The sequence below is a fragment of the Grus americana genome, chromosome 31 (genome assembly GCF_028858705.1).
Source record: "Grus americana isolate bGruAme1 chromosome 31, bGruAme1.mat, whole genome shotgun sequence".
Taxonomy (NCBI): Eukaryota; Metazoa; Chordata; class Aves; order Gruiformes; family Gruidae; genus Grus; species Grus americana.
In genome coordinates, this window is record NC_072882.1 from 1,011,889 (window position 1) to 1,027,173 (window position 15,285).

The window sequence follows — 15,285 nt, forward strand, 5'->3', positions numbered from 1 at the left end:
CATGGAGGAGGGCTCCGGAGTGGGTGAGCGCCGGGTTTCTCTGGGTCGTGTCTGTCTCCTTCCTCTAGAAGTGCAAAAATCTCCCCCGTTGAAAAGCTGCTTCTGAAGCTGAATTATTCCTCTTGAATCCAACTTGCAGAAATTACAGTTAACAAGACACTGAGTACATCTGCTTTTACACTAATTCAGGGTGCTTTGCCTTAATATCATCGCCCTCTCTGAAGCAGAGAGATTAAGTTTTGAACAGCTCCACTTATGACCCCAGACTGAGCCAAGACTGGATCCAAAGAACAAGCACAAAGCATGAAGTGCATCCGTCTCCATGGACTCACAAAGATACTTCACCGTGTTTCCCCAAGTGTGCAGATCCCGTTTTCCCCAGCACCCCCGTGCAGTGAATGTCGCTCTGCAAATGTGGAAAAGCTGCAGTCACACAGACTGCTCGCGCCCCTTCCCAGGTCAGTGCTGCAAGCCTGATACCCAAAAATTCCAGGATCCCCGCTCATCTCTTGTGATGTTAAGAGAGACCCATGATTCCTCGCTAAGTATCACAAAGCCACACAAATGACAGCAAACAGCAGCACCCCCAAAAACATCTGGGCAACGTCTTTCTTCGAGCTCTTCATTTCAATTAACTTCAGGGGATTTTTTATTTTCGTTTTGATTTTTTTTTTGGCTATGAGATAAAAGCCATGAGCTGGGTGTGCCAGGCTGCTGATAACACAGCTCTGCTGGGCACCCTGGATTCCTCCCCTCCCTGCCATTAGTGCCTGGCGTGTAGTAAAACCACACACGGGCTCAGCACCGTGCTTGCTCAGTGACAAGGTGCTGGGTTGTGTTGGGTGCTGGAGCGATGGGTGGCACACAGGTGGGTAAAGCGTCCTTCAAGACCCTGGCAGCCTCATCGCCATCCTCATCCTGGAGCAAACAGCTTTTCTCAGGGACTACAAAAATCTGCCTGGCCCCATCCCCACTGGGGTGATGCCTTCTGCAACAGCAGCTCCAGTGTCTGCCCTACGAGGGGTGGGAGCAAGCCCAAGTCACCCTGGGGTGAGCCCTTCTCGCCCCATGCTGCCCCAAAAGAAGCAGGAATGAGTTGTCCTTGCTGCAGCAAGGCCCAGATTCACTTCTCCAAGCTTCGGCCATCTGCAAGAGAGCTGTCCCCTCCAACGTTTAGCTCCTCTTGGCTCAGCGGAGGAAGCTGGTGCTTGGAGAGGGATTGGTCTCAGTTTCAGTCCTGATCCGGGCTCGAGCTGAAGCCAAGTGCTTGAACAAAACCAGTCCCATCATCCCGCTGCCCAAACTGGTAAAATTCACCCAGGAATGAAAGACTGCAACAGCAAACCCTAAATCCTGCCTGTGACCACAGTGTGGCACTGCTCCAGGGGACACGGCTAGGAGCAGGCTCTGGAGACAGCAGGAAGGTGACAACACTGGATGTTTTCCTGGGCATCCAGGGCAGCACAGACAAGGAACCCAGCTGGGACTGAAGAAGCATGCAATAGGGAAACTTTATTAATGGCCTCACCACAAGGTCTCAGACCACAAAGGCATAAAATGTCAACCAAAGATACAGTGCTAGGACATGGCTGAGCATGCAAGACAACAATTCTGTGCAGTTTCTTTGAGTTATTTATCTAACAATTCTTCCTACTGCAGTAACGACCTATTTTTCCCTGGCATGTTTAAGTTGAAGACACATTTTGGCAGGAACAAGTAGTTATTGTAATGATGCATCAACAAAAGACACTTTTTCCCTAGCTGTAGTAAAGACACCAGATATCACTAGATATGCTTTGAAATACAGGGTGGTAAACAGAGACACCCAGGGATGGGGAATGTTATCTCCCATTTTAGTGTGCTACTTAGAATTTTAAACAACTTCATATCCCTTAAGCTTTGGGCTTCTTTTAAGGAGAGGGAATGGGTGGGGGACCTTGTTTATGAGTTACTTTGCTATAAAGAAGCCTTTGGTAAGAGATCAGCTTCATTCAGAGCATTGTTGAATTCCATTTCTGAGCCCACTTCCAAAGAAAATAAGGAGAAACCGAAAACAGTTTCACTGTTCTCTTCTTGGTATACTTTAAGAAAACAAACCCAGGCTGGAATTTTCTGAGGTGTCTAAGGGAATAAAGTCTTCCAAATCATACTAAGAGGGAGATAACCTTGTGGTCTCTTTTGCAAAACCACAGCAGAAATGTGGAATAGCTTGCCACTCAAATGATTGCTTTGCCCTTCAAAGGGTGAAATCCAGCCCTGAGCAGGGGGTACCAGGCACACAAGTAACAAAAGTGATACACCGCCTGCTTCCCTGGATAAATTTCACCCTACAGGCTTGAACCTGCTCTCAGTGGAATGGTTCCCACTAAGTTCAACAGTGCAGGATCAAGCCTTAGGCGTGATGTGGCAGGGTCAGGTACTCTGGTCTGTCTTATTCCAATTCATTCATCACTGCAGAAATTTTGCAGCCAATTTGTCCTATAAAAGGCAACAAAACTTTTCTTTCTATCGTTTCCCTCCTCCCGTGCAGTGGGTACCGCTGATCTCCGTTCCTGTAGTTACTTCCTGATGCTTCTCCTGCTGGACGAGGTTGTGGTGATGGTGTAGGACTTGGAGCCACCCCCAGAGGAGAAGCCGAGCGCCCCACTGCTAAGGCCTCCTCCGATTCCTCCTCCCAGAAATCCACTGGAACCGGCATAGCTACCTCCACCGCTGGAGCTGACCACGGCTGTGGCACAGAGAGAAGCAAACCAAACGTGAGAACCAGGGAGCTTCAAACCCGGTTTAGTACCCTCACAAAAGGGGCATTTGTGTCTCTCTACGACCTCCTGCAAAACGCGGGGCCCAGGATACTAATCTCTTGTTACATTTTGGCACAGAGCATTTATTCCCTGTGCTCAGCCAGATGCATTTGAGGGTTGAGCAGCCCATCTCCTCCTCCATCAGTCAGTCTGGCTCAGGACTCCCTGCAGCATGGAGAACCCTGTATCAAACACATCCAGCTCATCTCTTGGTGCACCAAAGAGGCTGTGGGCATGCGCTTCATCAGCTACCGGTGGCAATTAAGTGGATGGAAAGCAGAGTCACTGGTTTAGAGCTGCAGACAGCATCCCAAGGCACCAGCATCTGTCCAGTGTCCGGGCAAGGTAAATTCTCAATGCTTCCCGAGCTGGAAAGACACCCTCTAATGCCTCCTCGCACTAACCTCCAATCCAGGCAAGGCCTTTTCTCATTAGAAAGATCAATATTCCCCCAAATTAAATTTCATACAGATGAATTAGAGACCAAGTCTGCCAACAGCACTATCAACTTCTGTCTTGGGGAGCTCCCATTTCAGCAGGGGGCTAAACTGGGTTGCAGAAGGCAGGGCACCATGAGGCTCCTGCCCCCAGACCCAGCTGGTGCCCACCTGCATTTTTCTATAGGCATATGGCTACGTGTAACTATTATAAATTATAAAATCAACTCACAGATGTTGACGTTGCCAATTCCATCACCAGCCAACCTGTTGGAGAAGAAAAACACAGAGGCAAAAAGGAAGAGGACAGGTTAGACTCTGCATTACTCAGTGTTCCCCCAGGGCCTCGGCGCTGAGGGTGAAGACAATGACAGTGAGTTATTACTGCTGCTGTAAATAATTCAGACAAGATAAGTGTGCCATCCAGCGCTTTGTTCTGGCCCTACATTTATAAGCGCTGTTATCACCTGGGGGGGGGCTGAAAGAGCACAGAAGCTCTGTCCTAATTCGATGGGGATTTCAGCCACTAGGAAATTTCCTGCCACAGCATTGAACAGCTGATGGGAAATAACTTTTTTTCTTCTTTGCATATTTTCACCAAAAGCATCAATTTTTTCCTAGAACTTGCCAGTCTGGCTCTTCAGCCAAAGCATTTTCAGGACCAAAAATTGGTTTAAACCGCAAGGTTTTCTCTTCTGTATTTCCTTGCAGAAATTGGAATTGGGCATTCACAATGTCCTCAAGCAAAGGGAACACAGGGCTGGACCCTTCCTCATGGAAAACCCAGAGGCTGCACCCACCTGCTCTCCTCTCCCTCCAGCAGCTTCCTGTAGGTCGCGATCTCAATGTCCAGGGCCAGCTTGACGTTCATGAGCTCCTGGTACTCGCGGAGCTGCCGGGCCATGTCCTGCTTCGCCTTCTGCAGGGCGGCCTCCAGGTCCTCCAGCTTTGCCTTGGCATCTTTGACAGCCAACTCGCCACGTTCCTCGGCTTCGGCAATAGCTGCCTCCAGCTTGGCACGCTGCAGGGACGGAGCAGGGGACGTCAGCGGGCACCTCATCTCCTTGGTGGAGGACACTACTGCCCATGGGCTTCTGACATGTACTGGCCAGACCCTCTCTGTGTATCTGCAGAGCCCTGGAGCCATCTGCTCAACTTACATCCCTAGAAGTTCATGCCTACACATTTTTTTGGGCACTGGATGGAGATCAGCCCGCAAAGGAAGCTCATCTCATCCCAAGATACATTCTTCTGCAAGGCAAACCCTATTTCTCTCCACTGGCTACATTTTCAGAAGACTTTCTTCAGGTGATCCTCAGCTTCTCAGCCCACCCACACCACACACAACAGCACAACACTTAGGGTTAATGCAAGCTCAGGGTTTCTCTCCTGTTATGCCCCAGAGCTTGTTCAGAGCCAGATGGTCTCCAGCAAGCTTTGATGTGAGGCAAGCGTGGACTCGAGCAGACCTGCAGTTAACAAACAATGCAGACCTAACCCAAAAGCGTCCCTGTGGGGCCACATCAAGCTGGCAGTCTAACGCACCCCTCGACTGTGCCCCCTGCACCTCTGAAAAAGCCCCATGTTTGGCAGGAAGGGCTCACAATGAACCCGTGTGCTTTATACCCTCATTCATTATTCAAGGGAGCTGCACTGGGTTACAAGCTCTTTGCTTGTAAGTGTGTGTTGAAGCCTCCCGGCCCTGAAACCAAATAAACACAAATGGATGAATCACAATGGCTTATCTCCAGCTTTGTGCACCCTGGTTATTCACAGCCAATTTTCAGCCCCAACATGGTCTGAACCACTCACTGGCCTGGCTTTCACCAGCCGTTTGATAAAGCGATAACAGCCCCTGGAGAAAGCAAACAGAACTCCCATACAGCTGAAAAATTCTTTTATATGCCCAAACATGGTGTTCCCTTCTGCAAAAAGGGAGTGGACCAAGATCCCAGAAGCAAGAGAGTACAAGGAATGTGCGTGGCTGGGAGGGAGGCCACACGTGGCCTTGCCCTTTGGAAACAGCTCCGCATCACTCCCCTTCTGTGCTCCCAGGTCGCTGGCAGATTTGTTCTCACCTATAGTTCAGCTGCCTCTCAGCATTACATTGCTCATAACACAGTTCCTCCCTCCAGCAGAACTCACATCTTTTGAGGTGAGCATTGCAGCTGCCCCCAAACACCCGGATCCCTGGCACGCTTGTCGCTGCCAAATCCACTGCTCTGCAGCAGGAGAACAAGGGCAGCTCCTCACCTGGGCCTTTGCATTTTCAATTTCACTCTGCAGCCTCTGGATCATGCGGTTTATCTCCGAGATCTCATTCTTCGTATTACGCAGGTCATCTCCATGTTTCCCAGCAGTGACCTGCAGTGCCTCATACTGTGAGATAAAACAGTATAAGAGAAAAGGATGGAGTCAGGCTGGCAGTCAATTAGCCAACTAAAATATCTCCCACTCATAACACACAGGATACGTGAGCTAGCAGAAGCTGTAACTGCCTTTATCTCTCCCATAACTCACCTTGCTCTGGTACCAGGACTCGGCCTCTGCCCGGCTCCTGTTGGCGATCTCCTCATACTGCGCTTTGACCTCTGCGATGATGCTGTCCAGGTCCAGGTTTCGGTTGTTATCCATAGACAGCACCACAGACGTGTCAGAGATCTGGGCCTGCAGCTCCTGAAGTTCCTGCCAGTTGCATTAAAAACAATACCATTAATCACTGACTTTTAAGGGCCTCTCTTTTGGAAGCCAATTAAAGAGAGAATCTGAGAAGAAAAGAGAAAGGGAGGCAGATGAGAAGAGTTCAATCAAAACATTCATTAATTAGAAGGAAAACAACTGAATCACATCAACCTTGCAAAGCACAAAGTAACAAACAACAGCAGAAATGAGCTACTTCTTATCACCCACATTTTGACAGCAAGGTTAGTTTACCCCATTCCTGCGATAAGAACCCAGCATGAAATGCTAGTCCAAGGATGCAACGTGTCCAGTTCAATCAAACGCTTATCTTGCAAATAATGGGTAAGATAAAGGTGTCTCGGACAAGGAGTTTTCCTTTCTTTCTCTCACACAGCACACAAGCACCCACCAGCACTGGCTATAATACAGTGGGTTTCCTTGTTTTCACATTAATGGCATCAAAAAATAATGCATGTCCCGGCTACGTTTGCAACAAATCCATCTCACACCCCAGACAGGGAGAAATCACTGTGACAATTCACAGGATGTGCACTTCACTTGCAGGCTTATTTCTGCTTATGCAAGGGAAAACTCCATGTGTCCATCACCCTTCTTGTCTCTGGAAACACCACTTTCATTATGTCAGTCAGCATTCGCTGTTCTTCACCCACTGGTGGTGCTACACTGCAGCCGCCACAAGCAGCAGGTAGGACCTTACCGCTTCATAGAGAGACCTCAGGAAGTTAATCTCATCTGTCAGCGCATCCACCTTGGCCTCCAGCTCCACTTTGTTCATGTAGGCGGCATCCACATCCTAAAAAAGAGTGATAATCCATTGAGATTGCCACAGCTTTGATGACTAAGTCCACCCAGCCTTTGATGGCTTCAAAAGCAGCCACGAGCCCATCAAGTTCCCCAAACTGTCTGCTCTCCACGTCTGTCTGCCCAATGACCCACCATGTCCGAAAAATTATCTACCAGTGTACTAAATATTGCTGGTGGGCAGGATCCTGTATGTTCTGTAGGGTCCCCTGGAACCGTGTTTTCAAGTCCACTGTCAGTTTGGACAGTCAGGGGAGGCCTTAGGAAATGTCTCAAAGAAAGATCTAGCCACAACCTATGATAACCATGGGATCTGGCACTCCTTCCCAGCTTCCTATGAGCCTTTAGCCAGAAATGAGAGCTGTAATTCTGTACCTGGAGGTCTCTAGGTACAGCTGGAGCAGAGTGAGTGCAGGGGACAAAAGGGCGAGAAGGGCTGCAAAGATATACAAGCAGTCCCAGCTAATATCCACGGTACGCACCTTCTTGAGCACCACAAACTCGTTCTCTGCTGCCGTGCGCTTGTTGATTTCATCTTCGTATCTGCCAGAAAAAAAGAGATTGGTGTGAAGTTAGAGCCTGACTACAAGAAAAAAATGTCACGGTGAAGAGTTACCCCGATTCCCTTCTCTCTCCCTCCCTTTCTCTCTCTGTGAACCATTTCGGCAAAGCCTATGACCTCCCCAAGCAAGCCAGCCACAGGTGGACGTTTGCTGTACCACTGCAGCACGTGGATTATTTGCACCAGAGATACCAGCTGTATGCCACAGTTCTGGGGGTACTGTTTGAATGAGCTGATGCCTGAAAGCTGTTCTGGTCCACGCTGCCATGACCACTCACCTGGAAAGCATTTCTCACCCATGCTTTCCCACACTCATCAAAACTCGCTGCCCTTAAAATTTCTGCTCCTTATGCTCAGCCACGGACAGCTGCAGAATGGCAGTCTCTGTCCTGAGGCTCTCAGCCCCTTCACTTGCTCCTTGAGAGAGCAAATACAAATGCAGAAGAGATGCAAGCAGACTCAACATATTCCTCTATGCTGATCAAAGCACCTGCTAATGGTACTTTCACTGTGCACTTCCTTATGACAGACATTTGAGAACATTTTGCAGGTGTCAAGCACATGCCACCGTCCTGCTAAGAGCTGAGTGTAATTATTCTCATTCTGCACAAAGCAGCTATGCTTCAAAGTCACACAAACTTCTAATACTGGTACATCCCTTCCTTAGGTGTTCACCTTTAGATGTAATGAGCTAGATCCTCAGCAGATAAAAATCATGTTCCTCTGACTTTACGGCAGTTCACTGATTTGCAACCCTTGCAAGCCTGGACCTCAGAGCTTTACACCATTCTATGTAAGCCAACCTGCTGAAACAAACAGCAAGAACCTGCTATATGAATCCTGAAAGTTATCCAAGGACCAGAGAAGGAAGCATTTTGTCTGGCTGTTTTGGAATTGCTGTTTATTTACACAGTCCCTGCATGGCTAGCGCTGTAATTTGCCTTCCAAAGCGCGAGCTACTTCACTTTCAACAGCTGTCATGTACCTCCCCTTCTGCTGCGCGCTAGAACCTTGCCCATCCGCGCCGGCATAAATGGATGTTGCCCCTTTTGAGGTCAATAAACTGCATCTGTTGCTGTTGTAGAGTAATACATGAGCTGGAAGTTATGTGACTGTGCTGCGTACACACAGCCCGCAGTGCAGAATGGATAATGAGAGACAGGTAAAAAGACTGAATTATGCTAGAACGGTTTGTCAAATTCCTCATTTCCTGGGGGAAGCTCCACCAAACCGGTCAACGAGGTGACAAACCATTCAATATTCTCCATTAACTCCCGAGGCGCCTCGGGAAGCCCAGTGCACCATCACACCTCAGCACGCGCCGCACCAAGCCACGTGGACAGGGCGAACAGCCTGCTCCTTCCTTCGCTTACTTTGAACCACACCCTTAGCCAATGCACTTATGAACAAGGGACCAAATCTCATCCCCCGGAGCCCCGTGCATCTACATCGCCTCCCCTACCCCAGATGTAAACTGAGAATTACTGTGTATATCGGATGCATGAAAAAAAGGCAACAGACACAAAAAGAGCTAGTCATGGTTTAGGTAAGATGAGATTTTCTTCACAGAAATGGGGAGAAGCAGGTTCTGAACTCCAGCTACTACAGCCTCACTCCCTCTTCTGCACTAGCTCCTAATTCTTGTTTCCCTTCTCTTAGCACATGCAGGGTTTGGTTTTACACGGACCTGTAAGCCAGAGGACTAAATATGCACCTGTACACCTTGCATTCATGTGACATGCAACTAAAATTAGGACTCTTAATTCCTCTGGGTGTAAACCAGCTCCTTGCTGCTGCCTCGCAGAGACACAAAGTGCAACCGTGAATGAGCATGGAGCAGAAATAACTGAGCAGGGTTGGGGGAAACATCATTCGTGTGCACCTCTTTTGGAAGGACTAGCTATTGACTTTCCCTAAACACACCCCGGGGATTATCAGATCTGTTTGTTTTCAGTTCCTGCTTGATCCAGTTTGCCAGCTCCTTCTTTTCTTTCTTTCCTTTTTTAATTAAAGGCATTCCCCTGTACAGCTGGGTTGGGCACAGGCTGGGACAAAGGCTACTTTCTTCATGGGACTCCTCCCACGCGATGCGATTTGGACTGAAAAGTTGCTTAAAAATTGCAGGTCACCTGCTCCGTTACCTGCCCTCAGAACAAGCGGCAGTTCACCCACTGCCTGCCAACCCGCTGAGCTCCCATGGGTACCTACGGACCTGAACCGGCACGTCCAACCCAAAGCACGAAGCCATCCCTGAGGAGGGCCCAAAGCAAAGCCAAGAGGACAGAGCCACTGAAGACCATGCGGGAACAAGGTGCGAGGAACACTGAGTGATCCAGGCAAGAAGTATCCAGGCAGCTTCCCTGGACTAGACACCTAACTCATGGCTGGAATAAATATCTCCCTCCCTAGCAGAAAAGCTGGGGACACCTCTGTCAAGCTACTGACCAACCTGCCAGCTCAACTAAAGCGTTAGATGGGAACATTATACGTTACTTGGTCTTGAAATCCTCGACAAGATCCTGCATGTTCTTCAGTTCGCCCTCCAAACGCCCTTTGTCATTCAACAACCCATCCAGCTGATGTCGCAGGTTGTTGATGTATGCCTCAAACATGGGAGCAATGTTACTCCGGGCGGTCTTCTGGTCCTGGAGGAGGCTCCATTTGGTCTCCAGCATTTTGTTTTGCTGCTCCAGGAATCGCACCTGGAAAACAACCAAGGGGTCATTTGTGAAAGCAGGAGGAAGGGGGAGCTGGCACTACAGAGTTTGGATCCTGGGGGAAGGACAGGCTGCAGATGGTATCTGAGGAATTTAGATTGCTCATAGGAAGCACCTAAACTCTGCATGGTGATAAAGACCATGAGGAGCACTGCTACTCTGGGGCTTGGCTTATGACTTTAAGGCTTTTATGAATTAAAGATAAGCAGATTCTGCTTGCCTGACACTTGACAGAAGCAATCCACAGAGCTCAAAGTCAGCCAGTTACTCAAACTCCAGGTCTGGATTCCTTGCATTTCGAGGATGCCAGAGCTGAAGTTTACACAGGATCAATTAGTGCAAAACAGTAAAGCCACAGAGGTACAGGGCAGAGCAAACACCACAGCAAGCTCTGACTTATGTCAAGATCTGTTCTACAGGGACAATTCCAAGAGGCCCCCTCCTCCCTGAATTAGGTGTGCTTGAGTGCAGATTTGATCTTTAAAGCCTGCACCCACATTATGGGCAACACCAGCTAAATAAAGGGGGTACAGAGCTGGCCCAAGCAGGGCAAGACCCTTTACCAACGGCAATGCAAGCAGGGCTTTAATAAGAGTTATTGGATTACAGTAGCCAAATCACACCATGCTCTCGAGGACCTGATCCTGAGCCCATTTGTGAATCCCCCGCTGGGTTAAGCGAGCTTTGGGTCAGACCTGCTTTTAATCACTGTCCACAGAATCTTTCCAACACCTCACCTTGTCAATGAAGGAGGCGAATCTGTTGTTGAGCGTCTTGATTTGCTCCTTCTCCTCCTTGCGCACCCGGTGGATATTGGGGTCAATCTCCAGATTCAGGGGCGTCAGGAGGTTCTGGTTGATGGTGACCTCCTGAATACCCCCAGGGCTGAGCGCCCCACTGTATCCCATGCCTCCATAGCCGTATCCAGAGCGAATGCTGTAGGAGCTGCCACCTCCAAGGGAGATCCGCTTGTTGGTGGAGCCGAAGTTGTAGAGGCTGGAGCTGCCGAAGCCACCTGCCCTGCCTAAGCCAGCACCCCCTCCTAGTCCACGGGTCGAGGAGACGGTGCTGACCCGCACTTGGCTGATCCCTGGGACGGCCACAGAGCGAGAGCTGAAACTCACAGACCGGGACATGACTGCTCCGAGAGTGTTTTCAGTATCCCCCACCCTTCACAAGCTCAGGGAAGCTGTGCTGGAGACCAGGAAAGTGAGCGAGTTCTCCTGACTGCTTCTCCTTTTATCCGTTAGAAAAGCTGGGCTTGCCCAAGGGCAAAAGAGGGATCATTTTACTGCCTTGGAGAGCTGGGTGTGCCTGGCTGCCTTCCCACCCTCCGTCAACCTGCAGGCGAGAAGGGAAGGGCCAGGGAAGGGACAGGACACACCTGGCGCCGTGTCCCCACACTCAGACCTAGCTTTGTTCTGCACCTCCCTTTGCCTCTGCCACATGTGCAGCCGAGGGAGCGACCCACAGGCTCTTCTGGTCCCCCTCGCAGAGGGGTTAGGACAGGTCCGATCCCTGTTTCCTCAAGGCTTCTCCATTCCTTCCCGCTTGCCTAAATAGATCTTGGATTGAGAAGAGGGGAAATATGCATTGATTTTAAACTCTGTTGCAGAGCAGGTAGCTCCCCTGTGCAACAGCAGAAAGGAGATAAGGGGCCTCAGCTTAGCGCCAGGTCCAGCCTAGTTTAATATAAACCAAAACCAGCTGCAGCCTTGGACACACACACACTGTACCCTGCCAGCAGCACCCAGTGAGTCTGTGCCACGCAGGGGAATGAGGGCGGCAGATGAGAGGTGCCGCAGCTAGCCCTGGACACCACGGGTTTGCCTCCTCTCTCCTGTTAGCACTAAAATAAAGATGGTTTAGGCAGGCTGCGCCCTGCATGTGGAAATACCCAACGTGCCAGTCCACGCTCAGGAGGAGACAGGACAGGTTTCTGCTTAAATTTCTGGGCTCCCATGCAGAAGATGCAGAGACAAAAATTAGTTTTATGAGCTTTCTGCATTTTCAAATACCCTTGAAGGGACAGATCTTTTTCCTATCAGGTCGTAAATCCTCCATGATCTTTCCAACTCTGGCCTGAGCGTGTCACCCTTCAGCTCTTCCCCGTATCAGGACGGCAAGACAGCACCGGCTACATATTCTGGCCACAGCCTATTCAAAATATGTACTTCATTCTTTGCAGGAAGAATACAAGGTGGCTGGAGATACCAGCTACTACAAGGAAATTCTCTTTTTGGAGGGAAAGGGGGAGATTAAGCCAGAGACATACGAGGCAAGATTCCTCCCTGCCCAGCAAGCTGCCTCAGCTTCCACCAGCAAAAAAAAATAAATCCATTAAGCGTAAAGCAAACTCGCGTGTTACGTACACCCAGCTATACTCGGCCTGATGGCTGATGCAGACGGGCAAGGGTTCATTTCATTGTACATAGCTTGCAACAAGGCAGAAGCCTCCCGCTGCTTTACGTAGCTCCAGGTCCTTCCGAGTCCCCAGAGAAAAAAGCAGGCTGCTCTTGCAACAGTTCTGGGGTGTCCTGAGCAGACAGGGGTTGAATCTGAAAGTGTGATTTAGAGTCCTACAGTCAGGCAAGAATAACTCCCACCAAAGTAAGCCCCAGCTTCTGGATCTTATCAGGTTGCATTCCAGCCTCAGCTCCCTTTGTATCAGCAGACAGGGATGTTTTGCACAACACTACATACAAACCATAAAGCAATCCAGCGAGCTGTCAGATAAACTATCATAAAGACAAAGCTGTTCTTAGCAGCCTCGGCAGAAACACCAGTTCAGCAGTAAGACAACTGAACTTCACCCTGGTCTGCACTACGAAGGGCCAGATCAATGAAAAGCCATTTTCTAATCTTTATTACCACCATGCAGCACCACTGATTTTAGGTAAGGATGAGTCGGTCTTCCATTCAAGGTTCTTTTCTGTACCATGAGCAACCCAGCCAATGCAGGAGAGAGGCAGGAAAGCCTCATTTACCTTGCTGCTATATGCTCCCTGGCTCCCAGCGTTGCAGCTTAGCGACAGCTCAGCTTAGATCCCTTGCACTTATTACAACCCATCCTGCGAAGTGAACATTCCCCGTTTAAATCCAGTTTCAAGTCAGGTTAAGTCACAGCAGGATCCAGCAATCCGGAGATGTCACAAGCAGAGTTTGCTTGTGTTGTTGGGATGCCATGGTAACACTGCATAGTTTTACAACCACACGGACTGGTAAATACTTCCAAGCCCATGCGAATGACCCCAGAGATTCAGGTTTGATAACACAGAAGACACTGCAATGACTGGTTAAACACCCTCTTGGGGAAGTGAATGCTTTGACATTGCGACTGTGCTTGGTGCCACGACAAGACAGCCCAGTCCCTGCACACCCAGGAACAGCCTGCTGCCGTGCACCCATGCTCATGAAGCCGATGAAAGAGTCACAAACGATAAATCCCTCCATAAACCGTTGGGAAAATGAACCAAGCTCTCAATTCCAGCCCAGAAAGCGAGAAAAAAAAAAAAAATCAAAAAAAAATCAAATACGGTCACTTCCTAATGGAAGAGGAAGAAATCTTTGCAGGAGAGCAAAACTGTGTGTTAAGAACACGTTATTATGCCGATCGATGTCAGCCTGTTGTTTCCACATCTTCTGTCGATATCCCATGGGCTATCTCTCACTGTGTGTTTAGAACACAATGTTGGGATTGAAAGCTATCTGGAGCAGGCAGCGCCCTTAGGTTTTTGTTTGCACAGTGCAGTCCTAGTTTGCAATTACTACTCCAAAGTGCTCCAGCAGTGAGTCATAAATTAATTAGTGTCCTAACAACAAGCAGTGTTTTGGTGGTCTCATGATTGGGGTATCACAAGAGCACGATGGGGCACTCATGGGGCTGTCAGAATGACACTGTCAAGCTGTTATTCCTGCTGACACCACCCAAAAGTAATGCCAACACAGCGGCACCTACACTGATGCCTGCAACCATAAAACTGCCGTGCTGAAGATTCCCCTCTGCGCTGTGATCACAGCTCCTCCTTTGAGGGTCTAAGTAACCTCATTAATAAAAATTTCCTGTTCATCAACAATTCCTGTGAATATAGAAAGAATGCTCCAAGAGGGAACTTGTTCTTTTACTGTCCCAAATGCAGGCGCCGTATGTCAACAACCTGATGCACAAATGAGCCACATTAGGATGGTGACTACTTATCATGAAATTTTATTGATTTGTTTAATCCTACTTCCTGTGTCACTCAGGCTATAAAGCTCAATATAATGACGCAGCTCTTCAGCCTAGTGCCTCAATGACAGGAAAGTGGCTTTTCCAGAAAGGCGACGTCTGGCTGATTTGAAGGTTTCATTTGTTCCAAAGGTTGGGACCTTGGTACAGTTCATTGCCTGGCAACAAGAACTCTCCTGCTGTAACTCAGGGCCTTCTGTCTAATTTGAAATTATTTCATTGATGGCTTTAGCTTCCTGCCACTGCCCACTTCTGAAGCACTTAAATGGCTCTCTGGAACCTGGTATGATTCCCCTAGTAAAGTTAAGTCACCACCCTCTTAGCCTTACATTGTGATGGGCTGAAATCCTCACATATTTCATAAACAACTGGCTTTTCTGGGGACTTGAAATCACTTCCGTGGCCTCTCTCTGCTCCAGTGCCCTTGGCACACGGATCGGTATTGTTCGCACTGCAACTTCATGCAGTTTTACACAGGGAAACAGCATTTTGCTCTCCACCCCTACGGCCCCGCAGCTCTAACAGCCTCAGGTCTCGATCAGTGCTTGAGGCTGGTATGATGGGTCTCACCTAAACTACACTGTGTCTTCCAACTACACCTCTCCTTCCTGCAATGAAGCAGGGCAGCCTCAGTATTAACGGGGGCATCACGGGACCCACAGGAATAGCTGGAGGCAGCTCGCCCAGGGTGACGCAGCCAGCTGCTGTAGACCAGAGCCAGCTCCGAGTTAATAACAAGGCTTCCAGCAAGGTCCTGTCCCTCCAGGAGCTGCATCTCACCTTTCCTCCTCCCTCTGCCTGCTCCACTGAAGCCGGGAAGCCCTTGGCTCGGTTCCTTGCTGCCTGGCCACTCCTGGGAAGCTGCCTGCTGCTGGTTGTGTAATCCACTGCTGAGAAACATCTCCTCGAGCTCAGAATTGGCCATGCTTGTCCTGTTAGCTGAAACAAACAAAAAAAAGCATCGGTCTAAACCCACAGGTGTTTAGATAACAGCACAAAACCACTCGCCAGCACCTCCAGGAGCAACATGGACCCC

At 49.2% G+C, this 15,285-nt stretch overlaps 1 protein-coding gene across 1 annotated transcript; it reads right to left on the bottom strand.

Annotated features, from left to right (window-relative positions):
* Positions 1-1,492: 1,492 nt before the first annotated feature.
* Positions 1,493-13,349, bottom strand: LOC129198093 (keratin, type II cytoskeletal cochleal). The gene is made up of 9 exons (XM_054807143.1): positions 10,759-13,349; positions 9,798-10,006; positions 7,225-7,285; positions 6,639-6,734; positions 5,759-5,923; positions 5,492-5,617; positions 4,039-4,259; positions 3,471-3,505; positions 1,493-2,728 (listed from the first exon to the last, which is right to left on the bottom strand). Exons 1-9 carry the CDS (start codon positions 11,155-11,157, stop codon positions 2,559-2,561), a joined length of 1,482 nt encoding a protein of 493 aa, XP_054663118.1. The 5' UTR covers positions 11,158-13,349; the 3' UTR covers positions 1,493-2,558.
* Between the last annotated feature and the right edge of the window lie 1,936 nt (positions 13,350-15,285).